This window comes from Apiospora marii, assembly GCF_038362585.1.
Source record: "Apiospora marii strain CBS 49790 chromosome Unknown utg000002l_segment0_segment0, whole genome shotgun sequence".
Lineage (NCBI taxonomy): Eukaryota > Fungi > Ascomycota > Sordariomycetes > Amphisphaeriales > Apiosporaceae > Apiospora > Apiospora marii.
In genome coordinates, this window is record NW_027117373.1 from 4,614,455 (window position 1) to 4,634,095 (window position 19,641).

At 53.5% G+C, this 19,641-nt stretch overlaps 9 protein-coding genes across 9 annotated transcripts; 4 read left to right on the top strand and 5 right to left on the bottom strand.

Moving 5' to 3' along the window:
• Window positions 1–1,088: 1,088 nt before the first annotated feature.
• On the bottom strand, window positions 1,089–2,210 carry PG985_003155 (uncharacterized protein; the record flags this gene model as incomplete). The annotated part of the gene is made up of 1 exon (XM_066822924.1): window positions 1,089–2,210. The coding sequence occupies one exon, from the start codon at window positions 2,208–2,210 to the stop codon at window positions 1,089–1,091; it is 1,122 nt and encodes a 373-aa protein (XP_066690356.1).
• Window positions 2,211–2,812: 602 nt separating this feature from the next.
• PG985_003156 (uncharacterized protein) lies at window positions 2,813–3,157 on the bottom strand (the record flags this gene model as incomplete). The annotated part of the gene is made up of 1 exon (XM_066822925.1): window positions 2,813–3,157. The coding sequence occupies one exon, from the start codon at window positions 3,155–3,157 to the stop codon at window positions 2,813–2,815; it is 345 nt and encodes a 114-aa protein (XP_066690357.1).
• Window positions 3,158–5,761: 2,604 nt separating this feature from the next.
• Window positions 5,762–6,697, top strand: PG985_003157 (mitochondrial 2-oxoglutarate/malate carrier protein; the record flags this gene model as incomplete). The annotated part of the gene is made up of 1 exon (XM_066822926.1): window positions 5,762–6,697. One exon carries the CDS (start codon window positions 5,762–5,764, stop codon window positions 6,695–6,697), a length of 936 nt encoding a protein of 311 aa, XP_066690358.1.
• A 389-nt stretch (window positions 6,698–7,086) lies between these two features.
• PG985_003158 (uncharacterized protein) lies at window positions 7,087–8,204 on the bottom strand (the record flags this gene model as incomplete). The annotated part of the gene is made up of 2 exons (XM_066822927.1): window positions 7,087–7,951; window positions 8,152–8,204. 2 exons carry the CDS (start codon window positions 8,202–8,204, stop codon window positions 7,087–7,089), a joined length of 918 nt encoding a protein of 305 aa, XP_066690359.1.
• Window positions 8,205–8,866: 662 nt separating this feature from the next.
• PG985_003159 (cytochrome P450) lies at window positions 8,867–10,407 on the top strand (the record flags this gene model as incomplete). The annotated part of the gene is made up of 2 exons (XM_066822928.1): window positions 8,867–9,930; window positions 9,954–10,407. 2 exons carry the CDS (start codon window positions 8,867–8,869, stop codon window positions 10,405–10,407), a joined length of 1,518 nt encoding a protein of 505 aa, XP_066690360.1.
• A 376-nt stretch (window positions 10,408–10,783) lies between these two features.
• On the bottom strand, window positions 10,784–11,980 carry PG985_003160 (uncharacterized protein; the record flags this gene model as incomplete). The annotated part of the gene is made up of 1 exon (XM_066822929.1): window positions 10,784–11,980. One exon carries the CDS (start codon window positions 11,978–11,980, stop codon window positions 10,784–10,786), a length of 1,197 nt encoding a protein of 398 aa, XP_066690361.1.
• A 1,106-nt stretch (window positions 11,981–13,086) lies between these two features.
• On the bottom strand, window positions 13,087–14,794 carry PG985_003161 (uncharacterized protein; the record flags this gene model as incomplete). The annotated part of the gene is made up of 3 exons (XM_066822930.1): window positions 13,087–13,430; window positions 13,512–14,285; window positions 14,686–14,794. 3 exons carry the CDS (start codon window positions 14,792–14,794, stop codon window positions 13,087–13,089), a joined length of 1,227 nt encoding a protein of 408 aa, XP_066690362.1.
• A 1,404-nt stretch (window positions 14,795–16,198) lies between these two features.
• On the top strand, window positions 16,199–17,791 carry PG985_003162 (uncharacterized protein; the record flags this gene model as incomplete). The annotated part of the gene is made up of 2 exons (XM_066822931.1): window positions 16,199–16,410; window positions 16,483–17,791. 2 exons carry the CDS (start codon window positions 16,199–16,201, stop codon window positions 17,789–17,791), a joined length of 1,521 nt encoding a protein of 506 aa, XP_066690363.1.
• Window positions 17,792–18,274: 483 nt separating this feature from the next.
• PG985_003163 (uncharacterized protein) lies at window positions 18,275–19,198 on the top strand (the record flags this gene model as incomplete). The annotated part of the gene is made up of 1 exon (XM_066822932.1): window positions 18,275–19,198. One exon carries the CDS (start codon window positions 18,275–18,277, stop codon window positions 19,196–19,198), a length of 924 nt encoding a protein of 307 aa, XP_066690364.1.
• Between the last annotated feature and the right edge of the window lie 443 nt (window positions 19,199–19,641).

The window sequence follows — 19,641 nt, forward strand, 5'->3', positions numbered from 1 at the left end:
GCACAACATTCCGCCCCGTTTTGTCCTGTCTATCTTGCCCGGCTCCCCGGCTGCAGCGGACAGGAAGCCGCTTGCTGGTCCCGAACGATTCTAGATCCTTCCCCGCCCGGCGCCAAGTGACATCTCGACATCTGTCAAGTGTTTCTCAATATGTGCATGGCACCTTATGGTACTACACGATCTCTACCACGTGTTAGGGGCCCGTCGAATTCGATTGGCATCTCCTATCGGAGCAGGAACGTGTAACTTGCCATTTGAGTGATAAGAGACCTCTAATACGGGACCCGTACGCTAGAACAGCAAGAGCAACTGGTAGTCTCTAGAAAAGGGTAAGACGGTTCGCATCTCTTGCCGTGTTCGACTAATTTACAAAGGCTGCGGGCGTTGGCACTATCACAGGATAGTGTCTGTTACCGACGGCTTGGACAGTCTGCGCCGCGCCTCGGCGTAGGTAAGTATGGGGTCACTCAAGCGGCACGTATGCACCAGTTTATGTACCCAGATACATGTCTCCATCATGTTCGCCCCGTTTGACGCGCCGCACTTGATCCCGTCCCTATGCCTAAAGCACAACTGATACTATCAACTATCCGACAAAACCAACTTCTACTTCCTGGATTCCTTATCATAACTTGGCGAACGATCTTCGTTATGTTGGCTGAGTGTTATTTCATTACGCTACAAGAAGAGGGGCGATGAGGGAAAGTAACGGACAATAAACCCCGTTGTCTCTCGCGTGACATGAGCACCAAGCATGCATATACGAATTGAAGCAGAACGTATCTTAGAAACACGATGTTGACAATAGGCCATAGGCTATTCTCTCCCGCTGGACTTTGGAGAATATGTGCTTTATGTGCGCTGCCGCAGAAGTCGCATCGTCTCAGAAAGGGGCAAGAACGCTGTCTCCTCAGTAAGAAAATATCTAAAGTACAGGCATACGAGGCAATGCGGCAGTATCATAGGCAATGCTAGTCTTTGGCTGGCTGTTGACATGAAGCTATTTCATTACATGATTATACAGCATGTGGATGTTTTTGGGGGTGTCCTTGTCGCTGGGCGCGGCGATGCTGTCCGGCGAAAAGGCGTCAGTCTGTCTCTTCCTCAGGTATCCAATTGAGGTCTCCACACCTTTCCTGTTTCTTTTCTGTTTTAGCCCGCTTGTTACTATGGTGTGCGGGCAACTTGGGCACAGATCCGGCATCGCCACGCCCATCCTTCTCGCCATCTTTCCGTCCATGGCCAAGGTCGAGGCTCCTCATCTCAATCAGTACGACAGTTACCGACTCGACGCCGCCGCAAACGTCCACCGCGAACGTCAGGCCGCCAAACGTGCATGCTTGGTCCGGGCCGAAATCAGCTTCCCCAAGCATGTGCATCGGGGCGACTGGAGCCCCCCGATTCGGCGGCGGCGGCGGCGGCGGCGGCGATCTCCTTGCATCATCAGTGTCGTCGCCGCCGTCGTCGCCACTAGTGATTTCAGGTCGGTGGTCACAGTATCTACACTCGACCTTGATCAGCCCCCGGAGCGGACACTGGTCCCCAACATCAAGAGCATCCCCCTCCGCGCAAGCTTCCGTCTTCTTCTTCTCCCCCCCAGCCACCGTCGCTCTGCTGTGTGGCGAGCTCTTCTTCGCTTGCTTGCGATTCAGTTTCCTGCTCGCCCGTTTGATTAGCGCCTCGAGCTCGGCCTGGAACTCGGCCCACGAAAGGTCCAGGCAAAGTTCTTGACGCCTTTCTATCTTCTCGGACTCGGAATCGCTGAAATCCTGGTATGCACGGCGGCGTGAAGAGGAAGAAGAAGCTGTAGCCCGTGTTTCGCTCCGACCCGTAGCGGAAGATGCCTTTGCCCGCCGCCCAGGCTGGACGCGTGTGGGCTGCTGCTGCTGTGGTGCTGCTCTCGATGTAGCAGTGATGCTTGGCAACGGTTCGGCCTCCGAGGCCTGATTCCTATCCTTATCCTTCTCTTTCTTCTTCTGGTCATGCTCTTCGATCTTCTCCATCTCCAGCGAATAGTACACGAGGCACTCCTGCAGGAAGTGTTTCTCGCAGTATGCCTGGTACGGGGCAGGGGGCCAGACACGCCTCTGCTTCAGATCCCATTCCGAGGTGGGCGATATGAGCAGTCCGCTCTCGGTTGCCGTCGCGAGGCCTCCATACAGATCAGATGGCCTCCTCCGGGGTTTACGTTTGTCGATTTCTGATCCCATGATTGAGAAGGTTAACGACAAAGGATCTCAAGAAAAGCAATTCTTCGCTCAGGGACACCGATGCAATGTAACAAATGCTGGCATTCTACCGTACCTTGGTATTCGAAGTCTATATGAAAGTATTCTCTTAGAAGATATTTCATCGCGGTTCTAGTCGTTTCGCCATCTTCGTCGTTGATGAATGGACGAGTACTGCTCTTTGTGGTTATGGTTCGGTTGCTTTGGCCGCATTGTCAAGGGGACAAAGAACAATGCCTCGGGTTTCCCGGAATTGACACGCATGACTACAGTTTGACACGATGGACATATGCTTGAGCAAACATAGAACATGCACGTTGATATATAAAGTTGAAGCCTTTGTTTCCATCCATCTAAGAGATTGGTGATGTCTTTGGTGGACGAAGCTTCAGCAGACCTCACCTAGCGCTGTTGTACGGACAGACACCGTGGTCTGCCATCTAAGGCCAGAAATGTTGAGTGATAGATGAAGTCAAAACTGCCAAATCGGTCTTACAGAGCTCCCATAAAGTGTCGTTGGATCCGGCCATCGGTCTTGTATTAGTCACTCTATCTACCATCCTTTGATCTCCGTATCCCGCCGATCAAGCTGGTCTCCAAACATGTCGAGCAAACTTGCCGGCATGGACGGGCCGAATAGAGAGGATGGTGGGATGCTGTTGCTGGATACCTACCAACGAGACCTGAGTGAAGAGGCGTTGAAGTAAGATTGCGCCCAGATTTGCGAATCCATCAGCCTCGTCAGCAAGCGAGGTCTGGAAAGCACGGAAGTTCTGTTGATATGGATCGTAATAGTCAGCTCTGCGTCGAGGCGTCTGGACTTCATCGTAGGACGGTGTGAGGCAGCTCCGTCCATCGGATATGTTCATGGCACCAGAATCGGCCGATTGCTCGCTAGCTGGCAGAGCAACCAGTGGAAACGAGCTCATTGTGGTGGTGCAATCAATAAATTTGGCCCTATGTCGGCCATTTGAAATTACAACCGGGGACATTTCGCCTCAACGTCCTCAACAAGTTCGGAGCCGGAGTCGGGGCAGGTTGGCGCTGACGGGTCATGTTTGAGATTGGGAAGATGTCGGTCCATTCGTGTCGGAGATTGGAGCTTTTTAGGCGGAGCTATGATCTGATATCATCTCGCCTGACCGGAATCTCAGGGTCAGCATGCGAGCTGCATCGGACAGTTTTCTATGTTACCCAGCAGGAAGATGACGACGATAGCTGTGTTATGAGTTACGGCGGTGGCTGTTTGTACGTGGTAGGTCATACCCCGAGTAGCCCCGGTGGCCAGGAACACAAAGCCATGCACATTAGCGTGTCTCGGTGCTGACTGCGCATGGCCTCAGCACTTCGCCAGGCCCTGCAGACAGGACATGAGTCAAGTGCAGCTGCTGGCGCGTTGATTGGCCTTGAAATATGCATAACATGCCATTGTCCCCCAGGGCCCCAGCTTTCGGCCCATCTTAGACATATCCCTGTTGCTGATTGCCATCAATAGCCCATCGAGAAGGACACGACCTGACAGACGGCCTGGACCCGTCTATGTCTAGGTACTTCTGGTCTTCCACGGTTACCTGGACCAGTACCATTCTGACCGTGAGAGTCGGTCGGAACTTCTAGGAGGACTCCCAATGATGCTCGGCCAAGTTCTGATGCGTTTCACCAATAAGGGTGCGCCTGTCGGACACAGAGACGACAGCGTATCGAACCATGACGTTGCGCTCGTGGCACCCTGTCCTTGTGGGCTACCCCGCATTGTCGGCCAAGTGGAGGGCCATCTTTCATTGGATGGGAACAATGGCATGATGTTAGCGCACCACGCGAGCGTCGGTACTCCAAATGTACCTCTGACTAACGCAAGCATGTAACTTACATGACCCTGGATATTGATCAGAGTTGATCAGTCTGCTGAGCAATCGCCATGACAGAGGATATGATGCCAAATGCAACGCGATCGTGGAAAGCAGTCAAGATAAAATCTGAGGTCGCACATATCTCTGTCTGTCGCGATATTGAGCGACTCCGGCATGATGTCGGTTTCCGTATCCTTCCTCACAGGTTGCGCATGGCTGGCTGTGTTGCTTTTTCCGGTGTCTCGGCGGCTCTCAGTGGAGCTATGTTGGTGCGATATCCGGCGATATCAGCCCGACAAACCGGAGGCTTCAAGTTGAAGCGTCGGGATTTAGTGAGAACAGGCTGTTTCCTTGACTTTGGACCAGCACAAGGCGCGACTCTGGGGAGGCTTTCCCTGCCTGTGCGTGGCTGCTTACAGTAGTAGCTCCAGACTCCAGTAGTCGCCTGAGTAGGTGAAGGTTCAATAGCGGAGGCTGGTTGGCATCTCCAAATACTGGACGCTACAACTCCCAGCTACACGGAGGCTACTTTTGCCTACTTGAGTAGGCGGGCTAAAGGCAGCCGCGATGGTGGGCAAAAGGCACATCACCTCGAGAATGGCAGCTCCTTCCCTTCCTTTCCCCGCATCCATTCCTTGGAGCGCTAGGAACGGTTGCCGTTGCTTGTAGCACCTGTTGCAACTGCCACCAACTCGACTTCTCGGCACGACGTGTAACGCGGTCTCATCAATAAGATCATTCAAGTGGATGGAGTGGGATAATCGGGGGCGCCAGTGAGGAGAAGGCCCGGTTGGCAATGGCAGTATTGGGGGTTCATGTACAGCTACATGCCTACCTCCTACTTAATATTTGGCGGTTGCTCGATCGACACTGTCATCCATATTTCTACGTTTTCGGTTTCCAACTCTAACGTTATCCTGTTGCAAGTCATCTCTATTTGAACCAATCTGTCCGAGCCTGCTCCCCCGCGCGCGAATACTCCCTCGCGACTCATCATCAACTTGTTCATCCGCTGCGCGAGCAGAATACACGATCGTCCTCAATTCTCTTGGTTTTCGGGTTATCAGTTTCATCGCTTTTTGTCTCTGCAGGATCCTCTCTTATCCCGCAGCTGTTGGTCGCCCGCTACCTTTTTTTCAGACGGGCCGCCTTTGAGTTTCCATTAACACCTCTCTGCCCAGCAGGTAAGTTGGCCAGGCTCGTGTTTACACAGCATTGGGTTTCGTTATCCTCAACACCCAACTGTTGGATCCACATCCATCGCTTGCCCATTCGCATCCCGCCAAGAAAGGCCCTGCCAGTCCCAGGATGACTTGAATTCAAGGCGCTTGTCATATCCACCCGCGAGCTCCGAATCTTGCCGTTCACCCAGCGCTGCATGTGGCCCAACATACCGACCCTCCACCTCGGTTCGTGTCTCCAGTTCCGAGATTCAGATCTGAGCAGCCAACTGCAATGATACTATCATGCCGAAGGTTGTTGGGCCTCCACCATCGGACCTGCGCATGCATGAGGAGGGGGAACTGTTTACCCTCCCTTTCGAAATATTAAATACCCACAGGCATGCCGGTCCATGTGCTAATCGGATATTTACCTTCTGTCTAGCTCTTGGCTCTTGGCTTGTAACTCGTTCCTACCAGCTGCTCTCTCACACATCATCGCTTCCGTCCGCTCGGTGTCATTATGAGTAACACAATCAAGCAAGCCGCGGAGTCTGCGCGAAGCAAGATGAGCAAGCAGGGCGAGTCGGTTGCTGCCGCCGACTTCCTTCACACCCCCCTGGTGCGGGCGGCCCTTCCCTTCGTCAATGGAGGGCTCTCCGGCATGGTTGCAACCTCGTGCATCCAGCCCGTCGACATGATCAAGGTCCGACTCCAACTGGCTGGTGAGGGTGTTGCCTCTGGCCCCAAGCCGACCCCGATCAGCGTCACGCGAGAGATCCTGGCCCAGGGCAAGGTGCTCGATCTATACACAGGCATATCGGCTGGCCTTGTCCGTCAAGCTGTGTATACAACAGCCCGGCTGGGCTTCTTCGACACCTTCATGACAAGGTTGACACAGAGGGCCAAGGACAAAGGCAATAGTATTGGCTTTGCTGAGCGAGCCACCGCGGGCCTGACAGCTGGTGGGCTCGCTGCCTTCATTGGTAACCCGGCCGATCTCGCGCTCATTCGGATGCAGTCGGACGGGCTAAAGCCGGTTGCCCAACGCCAAAACTACAAGTCCGTGGTCGATGCAGTCACTTCGATTGTTCGCTCCGAGGGTGTCACCGCACTCTGGGCCGGCGCGACCCCAACAGTCGTTCGGGCCATGTCGCTCAACCTGGGACAGTTGGCCTTCTTCTCCGAGGCCAAAGCGCAGCTGGCTGCGCGAACCACGTGGAGCAAGAACTCGCAGAGCCTGGCCGCCAGTGCTGTTGCCGGCTTTTTCGCTTCCTTCCTTAGCCTGCCGTTCGACTTCATCAAGACGCGGCTGCAGAAGCAGCAGAAGGGACCCGACGGCAAGCTACCCTACAAGTCCATGATCGATTGCGCTCAGAAGGTAGCGCGTCAGGAGGGACTGCTGAGATTCTACCGTGGCTTTGGAACCTACTACGTGCGCATCGCGCCGCATGCGTAAGTGACTGCCATATCTGCTGTCGTTGGTTAATCGAATATGTGTGCTAATTTGACATGTAGGATGATAACGTTGATCGTTGCCGATTATCTTGGTTGGCTGACTAAGTAAAAGCCATCCTTACTTGGCATGGTTGATGCGTAACGCCTTCTTGTTCGTGCTTACCCGAAACGGTGTTGGGAGGGTTGAATATTTCTTGTTGCAGGCGCTGGTGGTGTTTTTTTAATCGATCATTGGAGCTTTCATTCATTACGAGGGAATCGAAGGCTCGATCAGGGATACCAATCGTACATATTCGAATAGGTTGGGCTATAGGATTAAGCTGACTTGGGTTTGCAACCTTCAATACAACAACGCTTAGTTTGCCTAGTATGCAGAGCTCATTGTCGCTTTCATTCATCTCCCTTGTGTTTCTTGGTGCATATGGTCCAAGATAGATAACCCGTGGGCCACAAGAAGCACTCCCTTCCGCTCTTGATCTCCCAATCGGTGGTGTCCGCGCCGCAGGTTCGTAGCAGCACTTCGATCTCTTCAGGGGTTCGTGTGCGTAGCGACGAAACGAGACCATCAAACACAAGAACGAAAGGCACGATAGGGACCATGTACACCCAGAACAGGCGCCACGGCGCCCACCAGTAGAGGACGGGGGCTATGAGCGGGATGAAGAGGCCGAAGAGGGCGCACGTCACGAAGCTCGCAAAGGACCGGTCCTGCATCTCGAAGATGCCGATGGCGTCGCTCGTCTCGACCGTGTTCTTGAGGATGGCGCGGGCCAGCCCGTCGTCGAAATGATGGAAGGCCAGGTTGAAGAGCCGGAAGATGCGGCTGCCGGGCTTGTTGTCCCCGTCGGCCTTGCGGTAGCGGTCGAGCAGGGAGGCGGGCGCGTTGGCGGCGTCGACGGGGTCGGGCTCGTAGGCGAGGTTGTGGGACTTGTTGGCGGAGGCGGCCCAGGCTTCGGGGTGGGGGTGCAGGTCGGTCATGACGAAGTCGACGGAGGACGAGGACTGCTGCTGTTTCTCGTCGTTGGAGTCAGCAAGCGAGGCGTTCAGGGTGCGCTCGATGACGGGCGTGGGCCCGCCGGCGCCGGCGCAGAAGTCGATGTAGGTGTAGCGCGGGACATTGCGGCGGCCGAGGACCTGCTGCAGGGTGCGGGCGACGATGGAGGCGGGGCTGCCTTGGGGGTGCAGGATGGGCAGGCTCGTCGTCCAGGCGTGGTAGAGGCCTTCTTGGACGAGGGCGCGGAGGTAGGAGGGGAACCTGGGGTTGGGGGGAGAGATGTTGTTAGTCTTTTGGTTCTTCGTCGATACTTGTGGGAGAGTAGCAAGAGATCAGTTGCAGGTAGGCAGGGGTAGGGATTGCCGGCGCTGATTGTATATTACTCCAATTGCCGATAGCCTGTTGCTGCGCTGCGCAGCTCGGGCAAAACTATTATTGATAGGGAAATACGAAATACGCACCATGGCTGGTCGTCAATCTCGAAGAGATGCATGCGCGGCACCCAGGGCGCCATGATTGCTGTCCGATTGGGAGCTTCGATCTGGCAAAACTTCTGAGGGCAGTATTGGAAGGTATGTCGAGGTCCTTCGCGTGACGGTGAATAAGAATGGAAAATATGCTTCCGAAGTCTTTAGGCCAAGAAATGTCTCTTCTTTCAGCAGATGGTGACACACCGAGCTCCCTGAAACACACAGGCTGGGGGTAAGCTCGGAAGCTCTTCAGCCCGGCTACGTAATGTCGAAGACTAGACCGTCGTGATCCCTGTAAAGGGTTCGTGGCTCGGTGGAGCGTCTGCCTGCATGATCTACAGGCACGGACGGCCCAGACCAAACGGCCGTCTAAATTCGACGACGTAGATGACTTCGTGATATTTGTGCGCAGGTTCTGTTTTCTTGTGATTAATTACTAGTTTTTCTCTTCCTAGTGACCTCCTTTCGTCATCGTGGGTTGGCAGCGTTCGCCTAAGCGTATAGGTACCACTAATTCGTTTCGTTTGCGGTGTACATGAGGCATGGTCGTACCCCTCAATAGCGCAGTCTGATTCGATACACCGCCGCCGGTGAGAGACATGTCCGTGGCACCTAGGCGCGATTGGTAATCAAATCAAGGCCAGTAAGAACTACCTACTCGTGTCTGCGTCGGATACTACCAGGTCTTTCTGGCCGCGGAGCCAACATGGGTCTCCTAGAGGGCCCTGGCCTAGTCCTGCTCGGGGTGATTGGCATCCTCCTCAGCTACCGGTTCCTCTTCCGCAACCCCACGCTTCTTCGGGATGGAGTCCCGCTCAGGAAGCCCCCGAACACGCTACCCCTGGTGGGCAACGGCATCCTGTTCCTCCAGGCCCGCCAGAAGCTCTTCTCGTGGTTCGTCAAGTGCGAGCGCCAGTTCGGGCGCGAGACGTTCCAGATCTCGGTGCCGAGCCTGCCGCCGGGCGTCGTCATCAACGACCCCAAGAACCTCGAGTACGTCTTCAAGCACGAGGGCGTCTTCGGCAAGGGCGACTTCTTCAAGCAGCGCTCCTGGGACCTCTTCGGCCGCGGCATCATCAACGTCGATGGCGAGCCCTGGCGGGCGCAGCGCAAGGCCGGGCTCGCCTTCCTCAACGCGGCCAACCTGCGCGTGCTCACCGACGTCGCGCTGCCCCAGTACCTGAGCAACAGCGTGGCGTCGCTCCGGCAGCGCGGCGGCGACGAGGGCGGCGTGGTCGACCTGCAGTCCGTCTTCCACGAGATCACGAGCCAGCTCATGGGCAAGATGGCCTACAACATGGAGATGCACGCCGACGATGAGTTCACCGTGGCCTTTGACCACGCGTCCGGCGTGACGGCGGAGCGGTTCCAGAACCCGCTCTGGTTCGTGACGGAGCTGGTCACAGGCGCCCGGTTCCGCCGGTCCCTGGCCACGGTGAAGTCCTTTGGCGAAAAGATCGTGAGAAGCGCGATCGAGGACCGCCGAAACAAGACGCAGGCTGCATCTGAGAGTGAGAGCAAGTTGGACGAAGTGTCCGGCACGCTGATACAGTCCTTCCTGGATACGATCAGCAACGAGGAGTGCGTTGCCGAGGCAGCGCTGAACTATCTCTCGGCTGGCCGGGACACGGTCGCACAAGCGCTGACTTGGACCATGATGCTACTGATGCACAGCCGACCCGCCACCGGAAAAGTGCGAGAAGAGGTTCAACAGCTGGTCCAGACCCTGAAGGGCTCCGATGAGGCAGAAGATGAAGGCAAGGCCGCTCTGTGTGTAAACTTCACGCCAGTAGCGCTACCTTATACCATGGCCGTCTTCTACGAATCGCTCCGGCTATCTCCCCGATCCCGTTCGAGATCAAGCAGTGCGAGAAAGCCACGACGCTACCAGACGGCACCTTCCTGCCGGCCAAGTCGGTCCTGGTGTTCTGCCCCTGGGCCATGAACCGATCGCGCCTCAGCTGGGGCGAAGACGCGGACGAGTTCCGGCCGGAGCGCTGGCTGGTCGACGGCAAGCTCGTGGCAAAGAGCGCCTCCGAGTTCCCCGTCTTCAACGGCGGTGCGCGGACCTGCCTGGGCAAGAAAATGGCCGAGCTGATGGCGGCGCAGGTCATCGCCACCATGATTCTGACCTTTGACTTTATGCCGGCCTACTCTACGAAGCGTGTTAGCAAGAGCAGCCTGACGCTGCCCATGGAGGGAGGATTGCCATGCTACGTCAGAACTAGAAAAGAGAAGAGAGGTTAAAGATTCACGATAATGTCTCACGATGAGCAAATAAAATTTTGACTTTGACCGTATGATCTCCCTTTCTTATTCGTGCTATGCAAGGTCTAAAGCCCCTATTGCAATGCATTTGCATGTGGCCAGTTGAACAAAATGGTAAGAAAGAAAAACAATTCGCTGATTCAGTCGGGCCATTTGAGTGCCAATCGACCATGCCATATCTCTCGGCTCATAAGTATCCCAATGCATAACGAACCTGCTGTTGCCGTAAGCTTCCCTTTCTTCTCAAATCGATAGTCCCCTGAAAAGCCAGCATATCATTAAACCATTGCCGGTCGCATCCATCCAGATTCCAAGCAAACATTCCCTTTGAACCGAACGCTATTCCATCCCATCCCTACAACAACAAGAGATCGCACGTCTCATTACATGTTACCGAAGTGGCGGCAAGCAAGCCCACGTTCGTGAGCTGCTGCAGCGCTGCCCAGACGTCCGTCGTACCATGCGTTTCCTTGTTTCTGGCCGAGGAGTCAAAGACGGTCGCCGGCGAGTCCGAGATGTCAATCAGCACGTTCGAAGCGGAGGAACTCTCACTGCTCGACACAGGGCTGTTAGCATCGCTGGCAGTGTCAGACGAGGCGGCGGCAGCAGGAGGTGTCACGGGTGCTTGTCTCTGGTGAGTCACCTTGGGCCCCTTATCCGAACCGCTACGGAGATGGGGCGGAAGCTTTTCCTCCTTTCCCTTCTCAGGTACAGCCGCAGTGTTGGTGATGCGAGTCTCCTTGGATGGTGCGCCACGCAAGTGGGGAGGAACCCAAGCACCAGGCTTAGGCTTGGGCTTGGGCTTGGCCGGAGTCTTGTCGCTTGACTCAGGGGTGACGAGCTGCTTGACAGTCGCTGGGGTCTTCTTCTGCGACCCGCGCAGATGAGGGGGGACACTGTTGCTTGACTTGGGCTGCTCTGCTTTAGCACTGGTTGTGCCAGAGACAGGGGTCACAATCGTCTGAGAGTTGACGGCCTTGGGGGTGTTGCCCGCGGAGGTCTTGCTCTTTGCAGCATTGTTCATGGGGGCATTGTTCTTCGGGGCATTGTTCTTGACACCCGGGATTTTGGCTGGAGCAGGTGAGATTTGCTTGGGTCGCTCTGCCATCAGCTTTGCAGGCGAGTCAAAGTTGCTGCTTGGCTGATACCACAATGCCTCGTCTTGTCCGACAGATTGCACGTAGTTGCGGGTCCTGGAGTCTCTAACCATAGTACGAGGGGCCGTCTGCTGCCAATCGCTGTCATGCTTACTGTACTTGTGCTCAAGAGTGTTCCACAAGTTGTCGGCAGGAATGATGTCGGCTCGCTGGGCGCGAGCGTCCAGGCGATCTGAAAAGTCCTTGGTGATGCGCTCCAGAGCGCACTTCGTGTAGTTCCAGTCGATAAGACGCAGCTCGAATTCGTAGTCACGCGTTCTCATCTCCAGCTGAATATCGCGGAAATAAGCGTTGGCGCAGTCCTGAAGCTCTGAGATATGGTGCTTCATGTTGCTGAAGTTACGGTGGCTTGCGCCTCTGATGTGAGCGTTGCGAAGGTCGCTGGTAGAAGACATGATGAAGGATGTGAGGAAGATGTTTGAGATCAGCTCTGGGTGTTTATGTGTGTGTAGGAAGGTGAAAATGGAATAGAGACCAGCTCTGTGTTTGCGTGTGTGTATGTGTGTGCGTGCGTGTGTGTCGAAGTGTTGTGGGCGAGATGTTGTAGGTGAGATGTTGTTGAGAAGTAGAAGTCAGGTTATGTGGGATGGAGGATGGAGGATGGAGAATGTGAGTAAAAACCCAGCTTTTGATGGATAAGTACCTAGGTAGGTACAGACCTTATGTACGTGTGCTATTGAGGGAAGAATGGTTTGGGAAGGCACAATCGCACAATGATATACCCACTTAAAGAGGGAACCTACTATGTAAGCAGAAAGGTAGGGAGACAATACGAACAATATACAGGTGACTGAGTGGTAATTATTACTGAATCAAAAGTGTACAATCTAGCCTCCCCCATTCTATCCCATTGTACTCCCTCTTCGCTCTCTCATGTCATTACCTTCCCAACGCCTCATTTTCTCGTCCCTTCACTATATCCTCTTCCTACTTTTGCTTCGTGTCGTTTCTTCTGCTGCTGCTTTTACTCACCATGTTGACACCACATAATAGGAGCGTGGCTGGTTTTAAGGGTATGTGAAGATGAATTGAGACCAGCTTTCCCCCCCTCCCTCTGCGTGTGTGTGTATAAAGGGTAATGAATAATGGCTTGGAAATAATAAAATGTAGGCTATGGCTTGAATCGGTTTATATGCTATTGTTTATTTCGTCCTCATCTGTTATTATATACCTGGGTCACCTAGTAGAGTCGATACATCATTATACGATTGTTCTGCTTGTTGCCGCTTTTGCTCAACATTTTGGTGCCAATAATGGGAGCGTAGCTACCTGCTGCTACTAGCTTAAAGTCTCAATTGTATTACATGATCGTTTCGTATCTATCGCGAGCTCATCCGGCCAGCAATAAGTAGGAGGGATATTTTGTTCTACTACAGGGCGGCCAGGGGAGCAACAAGTTTGAGGAACCCAAATTGTACCGAAAGATTGAAACTGATCAACTTGTTGCGTATGAATTCATTGTCTATCTCTATGGCCACCGTACATACCACAAGACCTTGGCCTACATTGGAGGTACGAAGAACGTGTCCTTGTCACCGTCCTTGAAAAACTTGAAATCGTTTGCCTTGTATGAACGAGCCTTGGCTCGCAAGAACTTGGCCTCATTAGTCAAGCCGATATCCTCAAGGACCTCTGCGCCCCCATATGCAGGCGGTGGGTGAAGGAACTTCGAGATCTGGTCTCGGAAGGTCGATGCGTCAGTGTTGCGGGCGAAGTCCACAATACCAATGCACACGTCAGCCCAGTGTAATATACTACCGGGGTCCAGGCTGCCTGCCATATGCCGAAACTCGAACGTGTTAGTATTCCCTCCAGTTTTGCCCTGTGGCATGAAACGTCTGAAGCCTAGAATACACGATGGTTCAGTAAGCGTATATCCCTTCCGTCGAAAATCCTTCAAAAAGATGCACTCAGATTTTCACTTACCGACAGACCCACGTGGTTGGACAAGATTGATGGCGGTCTTCTTGACCAGCATGGAGTAGGCAACTTCTGTGACTTGGTCACGCCCCCACATCTGCTTGAGTTGATTGTACTTGTTGCTGTATGCGCCATCCTCCATGGTTTCCATGGTCTCGGGGACATGCTGTGACATCTGGTTGAGTCCGTCAGGGTCGACCGTGCCCATGATACCGGTGTGATCGACCTCAGTCAACCTTGAATATTCTGAGATGGGTAGGCAGAATTTATTCTTCCGGCGCGAGGGGTGATGAAGGTCGAATAGTTTCAGATCGGCGAACCAGAGGAATGTAATGACTTTCTTGACAGTCAGCAGGGTGAAGCCATCATCTCCGCGCCCTACATGGATGTGCACGGAGGTGTTCTCGTTGAGGTGGACACGATGCGATCGGAGCACACGACAGACTTCGGCGACCTTCCGCACGCGGTCAGAGTCGGTCGAGCACAGGACCTCCGAGGTGATCTCTTTCCCATCCCAGTGATAAGCTGGAAACCGCGATCCCGGGAAGCCGGGGTTTGTAGAGATCTGAACGGAAGAGTCTTGGATCAGGCGCCAGTGGTCGTACTTGAGCACGTTGTCGTGAGGTCCCACGTATTCATCTCCTTCCTCCCCGCTCACTGCGAGATTGGGAATCTTCTGGAGAGATTTCAAGAGGAATTGACTCAACTCGGTAACCCACTTGTAGTCGGGATCAATTTCTGACACACGAAGTACCTCCCGGGGATCAAATGGGTGGGGGTCTAGAATAACCAAGTCAGTACGGTTCTTTGTCAGTTCGATCCTCTTACAGTCATGTATCGACAACTTGTACCAGAGAAGTCTGACTCTGATGCAAAGACACTATCACAAGCGGAGGCGAGTGAAACCATCAGAGAGATGGACGTCAGGAAATACAGCCATCAGGGAAAGTTGTTTTTTGCTTGGACTCGTACTTAGCAGAACTTCTGCTAAAAAATGCCATCCTCAACGAGTACAAAAACCCCAAACATGTTCAAGAAAAGGTTGGATATCAAGCATGGGAGTTGAATTGTTGCTCACCGAATGAAAATACAAACGGGTAGACGTTGGAGTAATGGAAAGCAAGAAGGGCAACATTGACAGGAAATTGAACTGGAAAGGAAACAAAGGAAGTTTACTCACCCTCTTCGGCTCCTTCAATGACCGGTGCGAGAAATTCAATCTCTACACCAAAGGTGAGGACGCCTGAACGGTCCTCGAGGGCCATGATGGGATCATCTAGATGGGCCATGCTGTCAAATCTTGTGGGAAGCTCGATTTTCTTTGATGATAGATGTGACGTGAGTCCTTGTTCATCTGCTTGGTTGAGCTGAGGAAGGAACCCCGGTGGTTGTGGTCGTGGTTGCCTGCTTATACGCAAGTAATAACTTAGGTAGGTACCCGGGGTAGCTGTGAAAGCGTCAAGACAGGTTGACAGGCAAGTCAGGCACTGGTCGAAAGGGCCAATGTTCTTCCAACTCTGCCCAACTTTACCTCTGATATGTTGCAGTTGTCGAAAGAATAGCCCTCCTCTCCCCAAGGTTGGCTGCTTCACTGATAAGCAAAGTTACCAAGGTTTTGATGTAATCACCTGTCCGCTAATGAGGTCCTGTACCTAATTTTGGACTGTAAACTTAGCAGATTACAGCTCGTAGTATTTCAGTAGTAATAATATAGTATATGTTTGGAATTCCGGAGGTCTGGCCCAACTGATTGATCTTTTGCGAGCTTTGGTGCTTGGCAAATCGAATGACAAACGCTATGAAAGCATCATGATTTATCTTGACAACATTAACTTATCATTTTGGTTGCAAAACTTGTTTATCTATGTCAAAAAGCATTATAGAACTTGAGCAATTTCTTGTCATTGGCTCAGCAGCCGGGACGTGGCTAAATGTTCACTTCCTACGACATCCTATAAATGTCTCAGTGTGACTGTGATATTGGACGGGATGAAAGAGGAAACGACACCAAACACACGATCTGATATAAATACTGCGTTCCTACATGTTCCGGACAGCATGAATAACATCGTCATAACTATTACATTGCGGTTGATTGAGGTGTGCACCCTGGTCACGACCTATCCCTTTGAGGGCACCGATCATTACCATATTGGGCACTCGTTCAAGAACCAAGCTAGCACTTGGAGCTTTCTGCTGACCTCCTCTTCGCCGCCGGCATGCAAGCATTTTGAACTACCGGCTGCACTGCTACATTCCCTCCCTAGCCATGCTTACCATACCACTGGGTATGGGCCAATCACGTGGCGTGACTCATTGGTCACAAAATGGAACTGTCGGTGAAATGTATATGTTAAATCCATGCTTATTTGCAGTCGTCGTACATCCCCTCGCTCTGCTCATACCTAAACTCTTCTTCTTAGCCATCTTTACCAGCTCGGAGTAATTGTCCTGGTGAACTGCGATTGCCCCGGTGTCTTCAACCCCATCCGCCGTTTCCGCCTCTTTGAAACCTTGGCCGTCCTCTTGGCAAACAAACAAATGGCCCAGCCATTGGGGAATTTGGCCCCCGCTTAGGGTCATACTGCAGCATCCCAGTTCTTGGTATCAGCGCCGTGCTGCTGTGCCCCCCTCTAACCGATTCTTCCGCAACATCAATCATATTCGAGGATCTGTGACAGATCTTTCCGGCCATGGCGGGCCGTGGACCTCGTGGTAGATGGGCTTCCCAGGCCGATTGGGACCAGCATCGACCCATAATTACTCAGCTATACATTGAAGAAGGCAAACCACTCAAGGAGGTTATCGACATACTCGAAAACGATTACGATTTCAAGGCTACAGCTAAGATGTACAAGGTGAGCTGCAGCAGACTGTTGAGTAGAGCTGAGACTGACTTTCTGTAGTGAGTCCTCCCATATGATATCGGGATGAAGCCATTGATGCAGTGCATCGTGAAGTACTGCCTGTCTTCTAGTCCTTTCTCTGATCAAAAGGTTTGCAGAGACCGTTTCAAGCAATGGTCCTTATACAAATATAACTCGCTGGGCCCATCCGAGTCGGCACACAGACGATCACTGGTCCAGAGACGAGGCCGATCTGCACAGATCGAAGGAACAAGACAACCACCGCAACTAAAGACAGACCAATACTCGAAGTTCGGACCTCCGCCGACTGGATATCCAGATGATGATGTTTTTATCAAATTAGAATCAACGTCTGATTTCTCAGTCTTCTCCAAGCACCCAGGCCAAACATTTGGCAACGTTGCGGCGTACCCACGTCCGAGGTTGCACTCCTCACCAGATGCTACCACGCTCACTGAGGTGTTTTTGCGGCTTTCGAACCAATTTATGGCCAGGAACGCAGAGCTGCAAGTAGGCTACACATGGGAGCGAACCATTCCTTGGTGGGGTGAGCTGGAAAGTGCTGCCCGGCTGCTGGACTCGCAGCACTATCAAGAGGGCTTGAGGATGCTGGGAACCTGCTTCGATAAGCTGGTTCCCATGCTACAAGAGCCAGAGCCTACTCTCATACCTGCTATCTATATGTGTTTCCTTCGGCTGCCGCCCGATCTCAAGCGGCCGTTCATATCCTATGTGGCAAAGCTGGCAGCCATCAAGCTTCCAAAAGGGCATCCTCTTACACTCATGTGGAACAAATTTCGAGAGTCCGAAACGGGAGATTTGGAGAGAAATGCGTATTACGCTATCACAACACACTTCGATCTTGTGGACAACTCTCCATATAGGTCAAAAATAGATGGGAAGTTGATCGCGGGACGGACATTCGACATGTTCGACTTCATAAAAGACAAAGATCACAATCTGTACTCGAATACAGACGAGATAATAGCCAGATCCTGCCGTGCCTTGCAGGAATTGGAGAAGCAAGGACGCATGGATGCCGTCGTCACTCTCAGAACAGGTCTTGCCTATCTGCACTGGCGACACAAGCGATACGAGGAAGCGCGAGCCTTCGCGAACGAGACTCTGCAGTGGCGGCAGACGCTCCCGCCTAAAGATCGTATGGTATGGGCAAGGTACCACCCGCTGCGCGTACTGTACCTGATCGAGTGGGACGTGGGGACGTGGGATAACTATAAGAAGCTCAGCCATGAGTATATCCAACTGTGTTACAACGGAGAAGGCCCAGAGCACCACCGCACGATAACGGCTCTTCTTGAATGCCAACAAGCTTATAGAAAGCGGGGTCTTGACACGGAGGCAGATGAGTTGCCAGGGATCTTTCATGCGAATTGGAGCAACAGCCAGCTTGATGAATGAGGTCTGCTATGCGGCCTGTTCTTTCGCCACCTCGGCAGTTGAGATCCTCGATCTGAACAAAGAACACCCGGCCAGGTGCCTCACGGTGTCGACTCTATGGGGACGGCCAGCCGAAAATCGACATGTTGTGTCTATTCATACAGCTCGAGCATGCCTGATTAATACCACGCGGCTAAACGCCTTACCATACCGGGACTATTATAAGTTGCGAAAGAAATGCCGGAACCCCCGCATGCCGCCTAATATGCTAAAGTCGCGATACTCCGGGATGCGACTCTATTAAAGAGATTCGCGCCGCGGTTATGCAAGCGCCGCCTGATGAATCTAACGATGGGATACTACGCTGTTGATGTCTACGGTGACTTTTCTCGAAGCATATAATACCTTCAAGATCTCCGTTCAATAGGTGTTGTAGCTTGAATAAGTCTTCAGTCATCACACAGAAAGACGTCGAATCACCTTACCTTTGCTCAGAGTGACGAAATGGCACGCTTCATGCTTGTGGCCGCTTTGGCCCTCATCAAGACCTCGGCCGCCGTCTGTGACCGCGCGTTCCTTGAGAAAGCCGCCGAGCGCTACGTCAACGCGCAGATCAACGGTCGCAGCGAGGACATTTCGTCCTTCATGGTGGACTCGGCGAGCTATTCGGAGAACGACCTGAGCGTGGGCGTGAACAAGGGCACCCTCACGCAGGCCATCGCCGTGGACACGCACCGCAGCATCTACGACACGGAGCAGTGCGCCACGTGGACGGAGCTGATCGCGGAGCACAACGCGGGCCACCCCTACGTCATCGGCACGCGCATCGTCTACAACGGCGAGCGCGAGAAGATCACGGCCGTCGAGTCCATCGTGACGGACGAGGGCGACTGGCTCTTCAACGCGACGGGCTACGCCTACTGGAACGCGCTCGAGACGTGGGACCCGATCCCCGAGGCCAAGCGCGACACGCGCGCCGTCGTCAAGGCCGCGGGCGACGCCTACTTTGACCGCTTCGACCGGGTCAACGTCACGGTGCCCTTCGGCAACCCTTGCTCCCGCCTCGAGGGCGGCGACTCCACCGCCCGCCTCATGAACATGACGGGCGGCGGCGACTCGTGCACGGCGGCCGGCATGCCCCAGGGTATCGTCGTCACCAACCGCCGCTACGTCGTCGATGAGGTCATGGGCGTCGTCAGCCTGTTCGTCGGGTTCCCCGGGCTCGACCGCTCGGTCGGCCAGCAGCCCGCCCCCGACAGCCACACGTTCCGCGTCGAGTCGGGCAAGATCCGCTACGTCCACACCGTCTCCGCCTGCGTCAACAAGGGGTGCGGACTCACCCCGGACACGCCGCCGCTGGTGCAGCCGCCGTCGCGGCGCCGCAGCATTCGGGGGCTGCGGCCTTCGAGGATGAGCTTGAAGTATTAGTGGGGATTGATAATGGAGACAGAGGCAGTCAGGTCTGATGCTTGGGTGTAACTAGGGAGTTTGTAACAAGTGGGTATGGCTCAGATGGGCGGGATTCAAAAGTGTCGATATGTAGGACTGTTTGCCGTACATGTACATACGTCAATTTGAAAACTAGGATGTGTTGTGCGGCCAATGGAGCGCAAGTGAATAAATAGGTATATGGAAAACAAGTCAGCTTTCCTTCGTGACCTTCGAGACAGTCATGCGCCAAAAAGCCCTGAATGTAGCATGTGCTAATATGAACCATTTGCCTGCGCTCAAACCCGTATCGTTCCGTGTTGTTTATGATATTGTCTTTGCTGAACACATTCAGACCGCACTCCAGCTAATGTCAGACTATATAAACGGGAGTTAAGTTGGGTATTACAGCTTTTGGTCAGTTGCGTGAAGCCAAAAAAGAG